General features: G+C 35.7%; 1 protein-coding gene across 1 annotated transcript in view; it reads left to right on the plus strand.

The window, feature by feature from the left end:
* The window catches only part of LOC101845722 (espin), a gene marked incomplete in the record, with an annotated part of 54,107 nt that extends 52,375 nt beyond the window's left edge, over window positions 1-1,732 (plus strand). The window contains 2 exon segments of the mRNA XM_035972500.1: window positions 213-292; window positions 1,628-1,732. Of these exon segments, the coding sequence (XP_035828393.1) occupies window positions 213-292; window positions 1,628-1,658 (111 nt within the window).
* Window positions 1,733-19,913: the final 18,181 nt, after the last annotated feature.

A 19,913-nucleotide genomic window follows, 5' to 3' on the forward strand; every position in this document is an offset into this window, starting at 1 on the left:
TGACATTATAGTTGAATGGGAACTGACACCTCGTGTCACCGACACTTGCATGACATTATAGTTGAATGGGAACTGACACCTCGTGTCACCGACACTTGCATGACATTATAGTTGAATGGGAACTGACACCTCGTGTCACCGACACTTACTTTACATACCGTAATAGACGAGTGTGAACTCGCTAACCAGTGGTCCACCCATCGCTGTTTCAGGTGGAGGACTACGAGGCCCGGTTCAAGGACATGCCGGCCTGGAAGAGAGCGCTCATCGAGAGGAGGGAGGCACAGGCCAAGTAAGACAGTGTTTTGTTTTTGTTTTAGTTTTGTAGTTTTAGTAAGAGTTTTTACGGCACTTGCAACACAGACACTTAAAACAGGCTATGTATGTGCTGAAGATTAGAGGTGTTATAAGAGAGTAACAAACACAAAAAAGAAGGAGGAGAGATCAGGACGATAGATGTTTGATTAGGAAAGAAGGAGCAAACCACACTTCTAATCTTCGGCATTTATATGATCTTATTGTGTTGCAAGTACCGTAAAACTCTTACTAAAACTAAAAAAACCCTCAAATGTCAAGCCCCGGTTACACGCAACGATAAATAGTATCAGTTTCGTCATATGAGAGAACTGTCCGTTTTATCGAACTGTGTTGTCTGTTTACACGTTCCAATCTATCGTCCAATTTTCTATCGATTGTGGAGATTCCTCGTCATAAAGCCACCATGTCTCTTTGATACGACAGCGATTTACCTGCACTCTATGTGAAGGTTTCGAGCTCTGGACCTAATGAATGAAAGGCGAACACCACCTCTAGAAACCCGCCCCCTTTCCCTTGTACATTTTGATATAGCAGAACAGTGTCTTTAGAAAAGGGAGACAATCTAGTAAGCTGTGGAGGCCATACAGTAGGCCAACCGTGTTGTGTGTAGAACCGGAAGCTTTGACTTGACTGCAGATGTGTGACGCACCGAGTGACCTTGATGTACAGCTTCACAATAGTGACGATCAACTAAAAATTGCTAACATATAAATAATAACGCTCCAAATCAGGTTCACCGTGAGCAACTGGGCTTATTTTGTGATGCTGATTCCGAATATAAAATCAGTTTTTACGTACGGTAATTATAAAAAAAAATTTGAGTCCTGAGTTTAATTCTACGCGGCGGCAAATTTCAAAGTGAATCTGATCTACGTCACAGTGCGTCTCCCTCACATCTGAACGTGATCTCACATAAAACATCAAGCAGCGCTTAATTTCTCGACCGAGTCTCCAAACCATCGTTCGCAATCAATCGTCTAAATTTTGTACAATTTTGTGGTTACACCTAACGATTTATCGTATGATCCCTAGATCGTCCAGTTTGTGTACAATTTATCGTTACGTGTAACCGGGCCTTTAGAGTTAATCGAAAGTGTGTTTGTGAGCACGGTTATGTACGTTCACTCACTTGTATGTTATGTCCAGGTGAAGGGGTTGTCAATGGCCTAGAGCTGTATTGTACCAGAGTTTGCACTATAGAAATCATGTGCATTATTATTATAGTTATCATTTCTTTATATTTATATTTATTCTTATTTCTATTTTTTTATCTCAAAGTTTCAACTTTTTGTATGTTTTTCCTTGGCAGGGAGGAGGAGGCGAGACTGGGCAAGAAGTGACGGAGGAGTGAAGGAGAAGTGACGGACAAGTGACGGAGAAGTGACAGAGGAGTGACGGAGGAGTGACGGAGGAGTGACGGAGGAGTGACGGAGAAGTGACGGAGGAGTGAAGGAGGAGTGACGGAGAAGTGACGGAGAAATGAAGTGAAGGACAAGTGACGGAGGAGTGAAGGAGAAGTGACGGACAAGTGACGGAGTGGTTCCCCTTGGTAACTTGCCAGCCGGCAGACAGTCGTTAGCTGTGATGGTCGTGGCAGGGGGGTCACTACAGACCCAGTGGTCACATCATCAGCTTTGCTCCGGCTTCGGTCTTTGGGTTTTTTTTCACATCAAAGACCATTTTTGTATTTTTATGTTTCTAGAGGATTTTTACTTGGGTCATGAAAGCAGTTGTATGGCCATATCGTGTTGTAAGTGCCGTAAAACTGGGCTATAGACAGATGGCCGTCAGAGACAAGGTCGTGAGTTATGGTCACTTACTGGACTTGACAAAGTCAACGCACAGTTTCAAATCTGAATTTTTAGTTCTATGTTTTTATCTCATGCCCATAAAAATTGTTATATTTATCACAAGTATCACAAGAGTTTCTTTGCATTGATTGAAAGTTCACTCATTTTATAGAAGGGTAAGTGGAAAAGTTTGTGGCAAGCGACTGCTGTGAACAGTTTTTGAGGCTGAATTGTCACAAAAAAACCTGAGCATGACTGTGCTAGACAGGGGCTGCCTAGGACAGGTTAGAAATACGGTAAATCACGGATAGCTTGAATCCGGCCTCGGTAGTTCAAGGGATCCGTAGTTCAAGGGATATCTTACAAAGAGAAAGAAGAAAAAAACCCAGAGCCACAGGTACAGTTCGACAGTTGTGTGATTTCGAGTCTTCTACGTTCGACCTATCCGTGTTCTACTGTATAGGGGAAAATGTCAGGGTGTGCTGGAACAGTGGCTGCTAGTTCACGCGATCAGGACCGCTGGGCAGAGGTGACCCCTAAATGATGAGATGAGGTCATAAGACTAGTTAAGTTGAGATAAACCTTTGTTGTCGAGATGTTGGCACATTCGTTTGGTGTTTGACCAGACAGCATTCCGCTGGGTGTCTCTGGTCGACACCAGTGTCTGTTCTGTGGTGCCACTCTTGTTGTTGTGTATATCACATATTGCTAATGTCGTCACATCAGTATTGGAGGGGCGCAGGAAAAAAACAAACGTATTTACCATGTTGTGATGTGTACCTCTGGATGTGGGTCTGTGTGTGTGTGTGTGTGTGTGTGTGCAAGTTCCTGGAGTATGTATAAGCATGAGAGGATATATATATATATAAAATAATCTGTGTGTGCATTCCCTCGTGTAACTTTCAGACTATTTTGAATCGACTTTTACGGACTGCGTTCTGTGCAAGTACCAGTTACATTCCAATGTGATCAGGAGGATTTTCTATTTCAGGTTGAATCTATTCTATAATTCTGTTATATTTGTGAATACACTTTATTACATTTGTGATTATATTGTATTCCATTTGTGTACATAAAACTGTGTGAGGATGTTTTACATGTAGAATGTTTCACGAATGATTTGTGTCACGGCGCAGTGGAATTAGCACTTGTCAATTTTTGGGTATATATAGAGTTATTGGTATCTAAAAGCTTGTTCATTTGTCTTGCTTTCTATGACAAAAATATTCATCTGTCTTAAGTAGAAGCTGAGAAGATATTTTCAATTGAAGGGGGCGGGGGTTGCCTAAATTCAGAGGAGGTAAAATTAGGTTGAAAACGTCCGCTAAAGTTAGGGGACTTCCAAAGCTTGAGAGTCCGTGGGAACTGCATAATGACATTTTTATGTCTTTTAAGCAACATTTGTCAGTAAAATCCAAACAGGAATGTGTTTTTAAATGAGCTTAAAAGGTGATGGGCCTAAAAACAGAAATGAGATACAAATTGGCCACAAGCAGGAAAACGCTGATTTCTTCTTTTTCATCCTTTTGACGAGCGCCTGATTTCACCACGCTGCCTCACATTTGTTTATTTTTAAAACTTTGTTTTGTTTTTAAAAAAAACTAGTTTAGCACTGTCTTTATGGATGTTTTTGAAGGCAGAGTGCTTATCCCTATGATTGGAGTGCAGGAAAAGGACAGCAGAAAACCGAGAAAGACGCGAGTCCGCACGAGTAGACTCTCATGGTGATGAAGAAGGCGATGAGTTCGCGACCTCCGAGCTGTCTTTTTTTATCTCCTTTTTTGTAGCCCTCACTTTGTTGTGAACTCTTTTCTCTGTTGTTAAATATCGAGACAGACAAGAAAGCTGTGAGGTCGCGAGTTCTCCCCACATTGACAGGAAAATGTTTGTTGGTGGTTGATGTATCAGCGACCATTCCCGTCCTTAGAATGATAGGGTTTTTAACTCCGCGACGAAAACATTTGAGAATACGGGATTCCAAGATTCAAACTGTCATACTTAAAGTCTAAAGTGGGTTGATTCCTACAGGTAGACCTACTTGTTAAGTTTCAAACTGAAGCACTACAGGTGAGATTGATCCAGTGTGCTGGGCATCTGTGTCAGTAATGTGTAGTGTGTCAGTAATGTGTAGTGTCGGTAATGTGTAGTGTGTAAATCAGTTGTGGCAAAAAGTAAAGTTAAAACCCCATCATTCTAAAGGTGTGTATGGTCTGCAATGTCGTGTAAACGTACAGAAAAGCAAAGAAGAACGGCATTTTCCTCCAGCTATGGTTCACGACAGTTTGTGCTGATAGCAAAGACCTTCGCGTACATTTTGTTGAATGACCGCCAGAATATCACAATGTCCCCGTGGTTTGTGCTCGTAAAGGGTTAAAATGACAGCATGTGTGCCAGAACTTACCGAGTTAATGAAAAGTTGAAACGGTTCTGTGATTTAAATAATGGTTGTGTGACATATTTATTACTATTCTAATGTTCCTTGTTTTCCTTTACTTTTATTTTTTCATAACACAAGACAATTTTATTTACACTGGAAGATTTACTTGTACAAATATACCCATTCCATGTGAGATGTTTGGGCAAGGCTCCTTCCTTGTCTATTTATCCGAAACTTTGACAGACAGGCTACAACGTGCCGCCATGAAATATTTATGCAAATTTATGTCTCTAGTTTGTGTATGGCGGTTCAGAATGTAATTCACCAATATTGCTGCCTCAGAACTACTTTGTCCACAGTGCCCTCTGTGGTTCCCTCTATAGTTGAGCACACTTTGGACAAAATAGGTCGAATCTGATGCGACGATATAGGCCTATTTGTCTCTCGCGTCCTTAAAGAATTTCCCATCGTCTCACGAGTGCAGAAAGTTCACCTCTAAATAGCCCCCTGCTCTAGGTACCTCTGCTCCAAATTTTCCCAGAGTTGCTATCATTTTTTGTTGCGTAGTCGGAACATATTTATCGAGTGAAGCGGCCATGTTTTCTTTCAGTTGGCTCACAATTGTCGAGGTAGTGGCATCTGGAGTGTCCTGGTCCTCCCACTTTTGAGTTTGGTGTGGACTTTTCTGAGTTGTATAAATTCTCTCATGAGGTGAGGGATGATTCTTTATATGTGGGTGTAAATGTCAGGTAGGGAGTTAGAGGATGACCGCCTCTTGACATGAAAGAGAAGAGGAAGGAAGGACTGATGTGATTGGAACAATGAAATACTTCTCTGTTGTTGAGACCACTTCCCGTTGGTTCCGTCCTTCTACGGCAAACGTGGATGAGAAATGTTCTGATAAATGTCTTAAAAAGAAAGTAACATTTCGATTGGAGGAAAAGAAAACCAAAAGATAATTTTACGGGCAAAAACCGTTTCTCTTTGGGTGTTCGGTCACTATTAACTGTAATCAAAACAGGCTACTCTGTTGTATTTTGTCGGAACTACTTAATATAAAAGCATGAGGTGATACAAATGAGCATGGTCCGTACAAATATAAAAACAGGTTGTGAATGTCAAAGATACTGAGGCGAAGAGTTCTAGAGTACACCGGCAAATTATCCCTGCACCTTGGTACAGACTTCACCATAAGTTCAAGGACTGCCTTGACAGACAGCCCTGACTTTTAAAAATCCGAAAAAAAGACAGCTCGGAATTTTTAGAAATGTTTTGTTCGGAAAGTGTTAATCGTTATGGGCTACCAATGCGTACTGTAAAGCTTCCTAAAGGGGCAAAACCACCACGTGCAGCACGGAAATCCTCGGGGAATTTTAGCCAAATTTGCAAGTGGTCCTTAACTTATGTTGAAGTCTGTGTTGCTCTCTCAAGGGATAGTTTGTAGGCACCTTATTTGTCATGGACATTTGCAATGATTTCTTCTCGACTGCAATACAAACACAATGTTTTCTTTGTTTTTCTCTGTATCTGACTTTGGTGAAATGTTTTTCCTTCTTGCATTTGGAACGTACATACACAAATGTTTTATCTATACAATATGAAAAAGTTTGTGAATATTTTGGTACATACAATTGTTAGATATACCGTGTTGACTACTTTTGTATGTGTACTGTACAGTTTCCTTTTTTTTTTTTTGAGTTATGTGTAAATGTCATAGTGTATGACGGAGGAGATAAAGACATAGCTACGGGACAGAAATCGACCAAAGTTCTAGTAACAGACATTTTGGCTTTCCATTGATGTACTGCAAAACTTTTATGCAATTTTCTATGGAAGCTGACGTGCTCGTTTGGAGCACAGGCATTTATGTAATCAGCATTGGTATGTTGCTTAGTTCTACAAACATGTATATATTTGTGCTGTTAGCGCAGGTGGTCAGGATTGTAGTGCATGTGGTTTTCTTGAATAATGATGATAATGACAATAGTTGTTGGTCCATCATGAGTAGATGATGACCTGAAACACCCCAGGAGGAAGGGTTGTTGTTGTTGTTGCTGTTGTTATCGATCCAGCAACAGCTGGGATCTCGCCCTTCTGTCCAATGCCATGTAGTGATAATTCTGATGTCATTTATGGCTGTGCATTGGGACAGGTGATGATCCACAGTCTCATCTGAGAAAGAGAAGTTATAGAGCTTACTTCCTAGGTTGGTAGCTTGGGAAAGAGAGAAAAGTAGAGATGTAAATGAACTAACAGCTTGCAATGATCACAAATGCCACAACTTGGCAGCAGCTGCTCCTTTTTAATACTCAATGCCGGGATCTTCTTGAAATGTGTACGTCGAGTTTTCCAAAGTTTTGCCCTCTCTTCGTCCGGTTGTGTTGGAGAGAGACGTTTCACAAGCAGGTTCCACCCTTTGGCTTGACAACTTTTTCAAAACGCAGTCAGGGACACTTCAATGTTATGGCATCAAAGTAACAATTTGTGGTCACGTGGCGCAATAATGCGACGGTGAAAATTATCCGTTCTGGTCACAAAATGTGTGACCAGATGGGGTGTTTTGTACTACTGGCTGTGTGACTGAAATGACAACGAACAAAAATTAAGTCAAGTAGCGTTTTAATGCCCTCTCCAATTCCCAGATTGCCGAATTTGGTGCAATCTTGAGAAATTCTCGACAGTTGGCAAGCCTGCACCTTATATAGTACAATATGACTATACAGTAACACCACTACCATACCACAAACACTTATAGGACAATAAATCTTTCAGCTTTGTTTTACTCAACTAATAGATGGTGTGTCTTTTCCTGAAGACATGACGGGAGTTGTTATTTACCTCAACAAGGCTGTTTATTTCTTTGTGGTGTCCGTGGGCCGTTGAAGAAGAGCTGATGCTATTGGAGACGGAAAAGTCTTTCTGGTTCTGTCTCTTTTTTCAAAAAGAAAGCAGATTTTTAAAATGACCTTATGCAGTTGCAAGCGCTGTAAAAACCTTACTAAAACTTTTAAAAAGCAGATTTTTCCCCCCTCACATTTCTTTATTTTCCTGGCCTAAAACTTTTTACTGCCGCGGAGAAAGATGGAAACTTTGGGAATGTCAAGTACCCTGTACCATAAATGAAATACTTTGTAAATGTAATCGTATTTTTGCTTCAAAGTTGTACTTAACAAGAAAATATATGTCTAAGAATGGCGCTTTATTATATACATGGCCGCTTTTAAGCACAAGGGGGCTATCCCGAAAAATGCTGTTTTGAGAAAACCGAATGTTTACATTTTTTGCCCCTTGTTCAGTTTCTTTAAAAGACAGGGAGAGTTTTCTCTAAAACCAAACAAATATACACACCAATGAAACCAAACTTCTCCTATAGGTCGGGCAATGCCCACTTTTGGTGTAGGTCAAGATTTCTGGAAACCCCCAAAATCTGGGTTAGCCCGCTTGTCTTTAAAAGCGACCGTGTGTGAATTTGAGAGGGGCAGGGATTTTACTGTTCTGTGACGTAGTGATGACGACAAATCTGTGATGGAGGAAAGTGCTTGGCTTGTGTCATAGATTCACAACTTTCTCGGTTTGGTTTCCGTGTTTTGCTTCATGCTGTGTTGTGTTATTGAATTGTAGCTAGATACGATAACTTTTTGTTTGGTAAAAATGTTGTGGCGAGTTCTTGGCTTGGAGTTTCCTAGAGGGCAGTGCTCAAGGTAGTTTGGTAATTTTGTAAAATTTTGTGTTTGGTGCAATGTCTTGTGTTTGGCGCAATGTCTTGTGTTTGGCGCAATGTCTTGTGTGTTTGGCGCAATGTCTTGTGTTTGGCGCAATGTCTTGTGTTTGGCGCAATGTCTTGTGTTTGGTGCAATGTCTTGTGTTTGGCGCAATGTCTTGTGTTTGGTGCAATGTCTTGTGTTTGGCGCAATGTCTTGTGTTTGGCGCAATGTCTTGTGTTTGGCGCAATGTCTTGTGTGTTTGGCGCAATGTCTTGTGTTTGGCGCAATGTCTTGTGTTTGGTGCAATGTCTTGTGTTTGGCGCAATGTCTTGTGTTTGGCGCAATGTCTTGTGTTTGGCGCAATGTCTTGTGTTTGGTGCAATGTCTTGTGTTTGGTGCAATGTCTTGTGTTTGGCGCAATGTCTTGTGTTTGGCACAATGTCTTGTGTTTGGCACAATGTCTTGTGTGTTTGGTGCAATGTCTTGTGTTTGGTGCAATGTCTTGTGTGTTTGGCGCAATGTCTTGTGTGTTTGGCGCAATGTCTTGTGTGTTTGGCGCAATGTCTTGTGTTTGGTGCAATGTCTTGTGTTTGGCGCAATGTCTTGTGTGTTTGGTGCAATGTCTTGTGTTTGGTGCAATGTCTTGTGTGTTTGGCGCAATGTCTTGTGTTTGGCGCAATGTCTTGTGTGTTTGGCGCAATGTCTTTTCTTATGCTATTTGTTCCTGCTTTTATTCCGGGTTTTTTTTAAAGCTGTTGAGGGTTCCCTCTCTCTGTTTTATGTTTTTTCTTACAATTTTTCTTAATATGCCAAATTTGCTATATTATTCTATAAATATCTTGCCTTTCACAAAGTTGTAAACTAGCCTGTTAAGAGATTCTGTCAAACGTGGCAAAAACTTTTGACTAAATTATGGCTTTGTATGAGCCCAAGATTTTTTTTTCAGTGCTTTTTATTAAAATTGTCTGCTTGATTGGCTATAGCAGCGCCACTAGACTGTCACGAGTGACGCACTGTATGTGTGGACGGTCCGAAAAGTCACCGCATGTGGAGGACTTTAGGGACTGAGTTTGCTGACACGAAATAAACTATGTTGGTGAAAATTGTGAAGCTCGTTTCTTTTTTTTATTTTGAGTTCTTGAGTTTGCCATAGGTTATTAGGTTGTTGGTGGGTGGTCTGGTTTGGTTTGCTTCTTCTTTCCTATCAAACATCTATTGTCCTTATCTCTCCTCCTTCTGTTTTGTGTTTGTTACTCTCTTGTAACACCTCTAATCTTCGGCACTTATATGACCTTATTGTGTTACAAGTTCCATAAAACACTTACAAAAACTAAGTCCGTTTGGGCACTTTTTACGTCAGGGATCAAGAACTATTTGTTGTTCCTGGCAGTAGATCTATCAGGAGTCATGAACAGGAAGAAAACTGTACGCCTTGACCATAGCATCAAACTACTGCATTTTGATGATGTTGAAAGGTGCATCTTCTAATTTATAGCGCTTTGAGAAGATGTAAACTTGGAAATTTCTCAGAAATTGGATTTCCATGAACCGTGAATTGCTTGTGACAGTGCTGATGTATATATATAACAGTTCTGATGTATATATATATATATATATATATATATATATAACAACGATACAAACAGTTAGCTGCTAGTACTTGAGATGTACTAATAATCTGACTCATCATCTTACACACGTACAGATTTTACCATTAGACACATTTGAACAGAATGTCTAGACTTGGGAGTGAACTGAAGGAAATATGTGAAATGCCAGAGATTGCAAGGTCTGTTTTCAGTCGTTGATCCCAACAGAATCCTTGATTTTAGAAAGGCCATTGGCTTCCATTTTTTTGAAAACAGTGAAAACAGTTCATAACAAAGAGTGAGCTTAAGAAAGAGTCATATTATTATTTTCAATGTTAAAAAAATGGAGGTACGACAAAAAAGCACTGAGGTCACAATTGGCTGAATCACAGTGGCAAATTAATTTCAGTACTGTCTCTTTCTTTTTAGAGTTCTAATTACTTTTTATATTTTCCAACCGTCTCCACGAGGTGTATTTTATTTTATACTTTCCAAACGTCAACCCGAGCTGTATTTTATTTCCAATTTTACAAACGTCTATCCGAACTGTTATTTATTTTATATTTTCCAATCCTCTTCAATAGCTGTATTTTATTTTCTATTTTAAAACTGTTTCCAATACCTGTATTATATTTTTAGTTTTCCAACTGTCTCCATTAGTTGTATTTTATTTAATATACTCTAACCATACCCACTAGCTGTATTTTATTTTGTATTTTTTAACTGTCTCCCCTCCCTGTATATTATTTTCTTATTTACAGCCACCTTCCTTAGCTAAGGCCTTAGATGTGTTATATCTTATATTTTACAACTGTCCCAACTAGCTGTATTTTATTTAACATATTCCGACCGTCCCTACTAGCAGTAATTTATTTTCTAATTTAAAACCGTTTCCAATACCTGTATTCTATTTTCTATTTTCCCACCGTCTCCACTAGCTGTAATTTATTTCATATTTTACAACCGTCTCTCTAAGCTGTTATATTTTTCTGTTTTCCAACCGTCTCCACTAGCTGTGTATTATTATGTATTTTACTACAGTCCTCAGTAGCTGTAATCTATTTTTTATTTTCCAACTGTCTCAACCAGCTGTGTTATATTTTCTATTTTACAACCACCTCCCTTAGCTGTATTATTTTTTTTTAATTTTCCAACCATCTCCCCTAGCTGTAATTTATTTTGTATTTCCAGCGTTTCCACCAGCTGTATTTTATTTGCTATTTTAAAACCGTTCCCAATACCTGTATTCTATTTTCTATTTTCCAACCGTCTGCACTGGCTGTAATTTATTTTATACTTTCCAGACATCTAACCTACCTGTCTTTTATTTTTTCTTTTACCACCGTCTCCTTCATAACTGTGTAATATTTTCTGTTTTACAACCCTCTCCCCTAGCTGTAATTTCAACCGTCTCCAGTAGGTGTAATTTATTTCATATTTTCCTAAAGCCTAACCTACCAGTATTATATTCTATATTTTACAACCGTCTCCCTTAGCTGTATTGTATTCTATATTTTCCAACCGTCTCCACTAGCTGTATTTTATTTTATATTTAACAACCGTCTCCAGTAGGTGTAATTTATTTCATATTTTCCTAAAGCCTAACCTACCTGTATTATATTCTATATTTTACAACCGTCTCCCTTAGCTGTATTGTATTCTATATTTTCCAACCGTCTCCACTAGCTGTATTTTATTTTATATTTAACAACCGTCTCCAGTAGGTGTAATTTATTTCATATTTTCCTAAAGCCTAACCTACCTGTATTATATTCTATATTTTCCAACCGTCTCCACTAGCTGTATTGTATTTTCTATTTTTCAACCGTCTCAACTACCTGTATTATATTTTCTATTTTACAACCACCTCCTTTAACTGTATTATTTTTTTTACTTTCTAACCATCTGCCCTAGCTGTAATTTTTAAATTTTATTTTCCAGCGTTTCCACTAGCTGTATTTTATTTGCTAATTTGAAACCGTTTCCAATACCTGTTTCTATTCTATATTTTACAACCATCTCCACTAGCTGTAATTTATTTTATATTTTCCAAATGGCTACCCTACCTGTATTTTATTTTCTATTTTATAATTGTTTCCCCTACCTGTATTCTATTTTCAACTTTCCAACCGTCTCTCTTAGCTGTAATTTTATTTTATATTTTCCAACCATTTCCACGAGCTGTATTTTATTTTATTTTCCAACCGTCTCCACTTGCTGTAATTTTTTAAATACTTTCGAAATGTCAACACGAGTTGTTTTTTATTTACAATTCTACCAACGTCTCCCGGAACTGTTATATATTTTATATTTTCCAACTGTCTCCCCTAGCTGTATTTTATTTGCTATTTTAAACTGTTTCCAATACCTGTATTCTATTTTTCTTTCCATCTTCTCCACTAGCTGTGTTTTCTTTTATTTTTTAAAACCGTTTCCCCTACAGGTATTTTTAAATATATTTTCCAACCGTCTCCCCTAGCTGTAATTTATTTTATATTTTCTAAACGTCTACCCTACCTGTGTTTTATTTTATATTTTACAACCGTGTCCCTTAGCTGTATATCATTTCCTGTTTTAAAACTGTCTCCACTAGCTGAAATTTATTTTACATTTTCCAACCGTCTCAACGAGCTGTAATTTATTTTATATTTTCGAAATGTCAACACGAGCTGTATTTTATTTTCTATATTTCAACCGTCTCCGCTAGCTGTATTTTATTCTCTATTTTACGACCGTCCCCAGTAGCTGTAATCTATTTTCTATTTTAAAACCGTTTCCCCTACTTTTATTTTATTTTCTATTTTACAAACGTCTCCACTAGCTGTAATTTATTTTATACTTTCCAACCGTCTCCGCGAGCTGTTTTATATTTGATATTTTACTAACGTCTGATCCTTAGCTGTTTTATATTTGATATTTTACAACCATATCCCTTAGCTGTTTTATATTTGATATTTTACAACCGTCTTCCTTAGCTGTAATCTATTTTCTATTTTTCAACCGTTTCCACGAGCTGTTTTTTCTTTTCTATTTTAAAACTGTTTCCCCATCCCGCATTCTATTTTAAACATTCCAACCGTCTCTCTTAGCTGTATTATTTTTTTCTGTTTTCCAACCATCTCCACTAGCTGTAATTTATTTCATATTTTATAAACGTCTAGCCTGCCTTTGTTTTAATTTTTATTTTCCAGCCGTCTTCCTCATAGCTGTATAATATTTCCTGGTTTACACCGTCTCCACAAGCTGTATTATATTTTATATTTTACAACCGTCTTCCTTAGCTGTATAATATTTTCAGTTTTCCAACCGTCTCCACTAGCTGTATTTTATTCTCTATTTTACTATCGTCCCCAGTAGCTGTAATCTATTTTCTATTTAACGATCGACTCCATTAGCTTTTTTATATTTTCTATTTTTCAACCGTCTCCCTGAGCTGTACTTTATTTTATTTTTTCAGGCCATCTCCACTAGCTGTATTTTATTTAATATATTCCAACCGTCTCCACTAGCTGTATTTTATTTTATTTTTTCCGACCATCTCCAGTAGGTGTGATTTATTTCATATTTTCCAAAAGCCTAACCTACCTGTATTATATTTTCTATTTTCCTACCGTCTCCCCTAGCTGTATTTTACTTTTTGTTTTAAAACGTTTCCAATACCTGCGCTCTGTTTTTTATTCTCCAACCTTCTCCACGAGCTGTATTTTCTTTTCTTATTAAAATTTTTATTAAATCTTATTATTTTTGGGGTATTTTCCAGCGTCTCCCCTAGCTGTATTTTAATTACTAATTTAAAACTGTTTCCAATACCTGTATTTTATTTTATATTTTCCAACCGTCTCCACTAGCTATATTTTATTTTCTATATTACAACCGTCTCCACTAGCTGTATTTTATTTTCTATATTACAGCCGTCTCCACTAGCTATATTTTATTTTCTATATTACAACCGTCTCCACTAGCTGTATTTTATTTTCTATATTACAGCCGTCTCCACTAGCTATATTTTATTTTCTATATTACAACCGTCTCCAGTAGCTGTATTTTATTTTCTATATTACAACCGTCTCCAGTAGCTGTATTTATATTATACTTTCCAAACATCTACCCTACCTGTATTTTATATTATACTTTCCAAACATCTACCCTACCTGTATTTTATATTATACTTTCCAAACATCCACCCTACCTGTATTTTATATTATACTTTCCAAACATCTACCCTACATGTATTTTATATTATACTTTCCAAACATCTACCCTACCTGTATTTTATTTTCTATACAACCGTCTCCAGTAGCTGTATTTTATATTATACTTTCCAAACATCTACCCTACCTGTATTTTATATTATACTTTCCAAACATCTACCCTACCTGTATTTTATATTATACTTTCCAAACGTCTACCCTACCTGTATTTTGTATTATACTTTCCAAACGTCTACCCTACCTGTATTTTATATTATACTTTCCAAACGTCTACCCTACCTGTATTCTATATTATACTTTCCAAACGTCTACCCTACCTGTATTTTATATTATACTTTCCAAACATCTACCCTACCTGTATTTTATATTATACTTTCCAACCGTCTCCAGTAGCTGTATTTTATATTATACTTTCCAAACATCTACCCTACCTGTATTTTATTTTCTATACAACCGTCTCCAGTAGCTGTATTTTATATTATACTTTCCAAACATCTACCCTACCTGTATTTTATTTTCTATATTACAACCGTCTCCAGTAGCTGTATTTTATATTATACTTTCCAAACATCTACCCTACCTGTATTTTATTTTCTATTTAACAACCCTCCCTATTACCTGTATTTTCTTTTCTATTTTAAAACTGTTTCCCCATCACGCATTCTATTTTAAACATTCCAACCGTCTCTCTCAGCTGTATTAATTTTTCTGTTTTCCAACCGTCTCCACTAGCTGTAATTTATTTTATATTTTCTAAACGTTTACCCTTCCTGTGTTTTATTTTATATTTTACAACCATCTCCACCAGCTGTATTTTATTTTTTGTTTTACAACCGTTTCCTTTGCTGTATAATATTTCCTGTTTTATAACCGTCTCCACTAGCAGAAATTTAAAAAATATTTTCCAACCGTCTCCCATGGCTGTAATTTTTTTAATACTTTCGAAACGTCAACACGAGCTTCAGTTTATTTTCAATTTTACAAACGTCTCCCCGAACTGTAATTTATTTTATATTTTCCAACCATCTCCACTAGCTGTATTTTATTCTCTATTTTACGACTGTCTCCAGTAGTTTATTTATATTTTCTTTTTTACAACCGTCTCCAGGAGCTATATTTTATTTTATATTTTCCAATTGTCTCCGCAAGCTGTATTTTCTTTTCTTTTTTAAAACCGTTTCCCATACTTGTATTTTATTTTATATTTTCAAACCGTCTGCACTAGTTGTAATTTATTTCATACTTTCCAAATGTCTCTACCTGTGTTTTATTTTCTATTTTACAACCGTCTCCCTTAGCTGTATTCTATTTCATATTGTACAATCATCTCCCTTAGCTGTATTTTTAAATTTATTTTACAACTATCTCTCTTAGCTGTATTTTATTTTCTATTTTACAACCGTCTCTCTTAGCTGTATTTTTAAATATATTTTACAACCGTCTATCTTAGCTGTATTTTATTTTATGTTTTACAACCGTCTCTCTTAGCTGTATTCTATTATTTATTGTACAATCATCTCCCTTAGCTGTATTTTAAAATATATTTTACAACTATCTCTCTTAGCTGTATTTTATTTTCTATTTTACAACCGTTTCCCATACTTGTATTTTATTTTATATTTTCAAACCGTCTGCACTAGTTGTAATTTATTTTATACTTTCCAAATGTCTCTACCTGCGTTTTATTTTCTATTTTACAACCGTCTCCCTTAGCTGTATTCTATTTTATATTTTCCAACCGTCTCCCTTAGCTGTATTTTATTTTATATTTTCCAACCGTCTCCCTTAGCTGTATTCTATTTTATATTTTCCAACCGTCTCCCTTAGCTGTATTCTATTTTATGTTTTACAACCGTCTCTCTTAGCTGTATTCTATTTCTGTTTTCCTACCATCTTCTCTAGCTGTAATTTATTTCATATTTATAAACGTCTAGCCTGCCTTTGTTTTATGTTTTATTTTCCAACCGTCTCACTCATAGCTGTATAATGTTTCCTGTTTTACCACTGTCTCCGCAAGCTGTATTATATTTTATATTTTACAACCGTCTCCCTCAGCTGTTTTATATTTTATATTTTACAACTGTCTTCCTAAGCTGTATTATATTTTCAGTTTTCCAACCGTGTCCACTAGCTGTATTTTTTAAAATTATATTCCAACCATCTCCACTAGCTGTATTTTATTTATCTTTTATTTATCTTTTATTTATTATACTCTAAACCGTCTCCACTAGCTGTATTTTATTTATAATACTTCAACAGTCTCCACTAGCGGTATTTTATTTAATATATTCCTACTGTCTCCACTCCCTGTATTTTATTTATATTTTATTTATTATACTCCAACCGTCTTCACAAGGTGTATTTTATTTATTATACAGTCTAAACTAGCTGTGGTTTATTTAATATATTCCAACCATCTCCACTACCTGTATTTTATTCTCTATTTGACGATTGACTCCAGTAGCTTTTTTATATTTTCTATTTTTCAACCGTCTCCCCTAGCTGTGTTTTATTTTCTATTTTACCACCGTCTCCAGTAGGTGTAATTTATTTCATATTTTCCAAAAGCCTAACCTACCTGTATTATGTTTTATATTTTCCAACCGTCTCCCCTAGCTGTATTTTATTTACTAACTTAAAACCGTTTCCAATACCTGTATTTTATTTTATATTTTCCAACCGTATCCACTAGCTATATTTTATTTTCTATATTACAACCGTCTCCAGTAGCTGTAATTTATTTGATACTTTCCAAACGTCTACCCTACCTGTATTTTATTTTATATTTTAAAACCGTCTCCCTTAGCTGTATTATATTTTATATTTTACAACCATCTAAGCGAGCTGTATTATATTTTATATTTTAGAACCGTCTTCTTAGCTGTATTTTATTTTCAGTTTTCCAACCGTCTCTACTAGCTGTATTTTATTTAGTATATTCCAAACGTCTCCACTAGCTGTATTTTATTCTCTATTTGACTATCGACTCCATTAGCTTTTTTAAATTTTCTATTTTACAACCATGTCCACTAGCTGTATTTTATTTACTAACTCAAAATCGTTTCCAATACCTGTATTTTATTTTATATTTTCCAACCGTCTCCACAAGCTATATTTTATTTTCTATATTACAACCGTCTCCAGTAGCTGTAATTTATTTTATACTTTCCAAACGTCTACTCAACCTGTGTTTTTTTTTTTATTTTACAACCATCTCTGCAAGCTGCATTTTATTTTATATTTTAAAACCGTATCCCTTAGCTGTATTATATTTTATATTTTACAACCATCTCTCTTAGCTGTATTTTATTTTGTATTTTACAACCGTCTTCCTTAGCTGTATTATATTTTATATTTTACAACCATCTCTGCAAGCTGTATTTTATTTTGTATTTTACAACCGTCTCCACAAGCTGTATTATATTTTATATTTTACAACCGTCTTCCTCAGCTGTATTATATTTTCAGTTTTCCGAACATTTCCACTTGCTGTATTTTTTTCTTTATTTTACTATCGTCCCCAGTAGCTGTAATCTATTTTCTATTTAACGATCGACTCCATTAGCTTTTTTATATTTTCTATTTTTCAACCGTCTCCCTGAGCTGTATTTTATTTTATTTTTTCAGGCCATCTCCACTAGCTGTATTTTATTTAATATATTCCAACCGTCTCCACTACCTGTATTTTATTTTATTTTTTCAGGCCATCTCCACTAGCTGTATTTTATTTAATATATTCCAACCGTCTCCACTAGCTGTATTTTATTTTATTTTTTCGGACCATCTCCACCAGCTGTATTTAATTTTCTATTTTACCACCGTCTCCAGTAGGTGTGATTTATTTCATATTTTCCAAAAGCCTAACCTACCTGTATTATATTTTCTATTTTCCTACCGTCTCCCCTAGCTGTATTTTACTTTTTGTTTTAAAACGTTTCCAATACCTGCGCTCTATTTTTTATTCTCCAACCTTCTCCACGAGCTGTATTTTCTTTTCTTATTAAAAACTGTTTCCCCTACTTGCATTTTATTTTCTATTTTCTAACTGTCTCAACTAGCTGTATTTTCTTTTCTTATTAAAAACTGTTTCCCCTACTTGCATTTTATTTTCTATTTTCTAACTGTCTCAACTAGCTGTATTTTCTTTTCTTATTAAAAACTGTTTCCCCTACTTGCATTTTATTTTCTATTTTCTAACTGTCTCAACTAGCTGTATTTTATTTATTATACTCCGACCGTCTCCACTAGCTGTATTTTTTTCTTTATTTTACTATCGTCCCTAGTAGCTGTAATCTATTTTCTATTTGACGATCGACTCCATTAGCTTTTTTATATTTTCTATTTTACAACCATGTCCACTGGCTGTATTTTATTTAATAATTCAAAATCATTTCCAATACCTGTATTTTATTTTATATTTTCCAACCGTATCAACTAGCTATATTTTATTTTCTATATTACAACGTCTACCCTACCTGTGTTTTATTTTCTATTTTACAACCGGCTCCATTAACTGTATTTTCTTTTATACAGGGAGTATTTTCCAGCCTTTCCACTAGCTGTATTTTATTTGCTAATTTAAAACCGTTTCCAATACCTGTATTATATTTTATATTTTACAACCGTCTCCAGTAGTTATAAATTTTTAAAACTTTTCAAACGTCTACCCTACCTGTGTTTTATTTTCTATTGTACAACCATCTCTCTTAGGTGTATTTTGTTTTATATTTTAAAACCGTCTCCCTTAGCTGTATTATATTTTATATTTTACAACCATCTCCGCAAGCTGTATTATATTTTATATTTTAGAACCGTCTCTCTCAGCTGTATTATATTTTATATTTTACAACCGTCTTCCTTAGCTACTTTATATTTTATATTTCACAACCGTCTCCCTAAGCTGTATTATATTTTATATTTCACAACTGTCTCCCTAAGCTGTATTATATTTTATATTTTACAACCATCTCCACTAGCTGTATTTTATTTTTTATACTCTAACCGTCTCAACTAGCCCTATTTTATTTAATGTATTCCAAACGTCTCCACTATATTTTACTGTATTTTACTTTCTATTTTAAAACCGTTTCTAATACCTGCGCTCTATATTTTATTTTCCAACCGTGTCCACTAGCTGTATTTTCTTTTCTTTTTAAAAACCGTTTCCCCTACTTACATTTTATTTTCTATTTTCTAACTGTCTCCAGTAGCTGTAATTTATTTTATACTTTTCAAATGTCTACACTACCTGTGTTTTATTTTCTATTTTACAACCATCTCCGCAAGCTGTATTTTATTTTATATTTTAAAACCGTATCCCTTAGCTGTATTATAATTTATATTTTCCAACCGTCTCTCTTAGCTGTATTCTATTTTATATTTTACAACCGTCTCTCTTAGCTGTATTCTATTTTATGTTTTACAACCGTCTCTCTTAGCTGTATTCTATTTTATGTTTTACAACCGTCTCTCTTAGCTGTATTCTATTTCTGTTTTCCTACCATCTTCTCTAGCTGTAATTTATTTCATATTTATAAACGTCTAGCCTGCCTTCGTTTTATTTTTTATTTTCCAACCGTCTCACTCATAGCGGTATAATATTTCCTGTTTTACAACCGTCTCCACGAGCTGTATTATAATTTATATTTTACAACCGTCTCCACGAGCTGTATTTTATTTTATATTTTACAACCGTCTCCCTTAGCTGTATTATATTTTCAGTTTTCCAACCGTGTCCACTAGCTGTATTTTATTTAAAAATTATACTCCAACCATCTCCACTTGCTGTATTTTATTTATATTTTATTTATTATACTCCAGTCGTCTCCACTGGCTCTTTTTATTTATCATACTCCAACCGTCTCCACTTGCTGTATTTTATTTAATATACTCCAACCATCTTCACTAGCTGTATTTTATTTAAT

The sequence above is a fragment of the Aplysia californica genome, unplaced genomic scaffold, assembly GCF_000002075.1.
Source record: "Aplysia californica isolate F4 #8 unplaced genomic scaffold, AplCal3.0 scaffold00713, whole genome shotgun sequence".
Lineage (NCBI taxonomy): Eukaryota > Metazoa > Mollusca > Gastropoda > Aplysiida > Aplysiidae > Aplysia > Aplysia californica.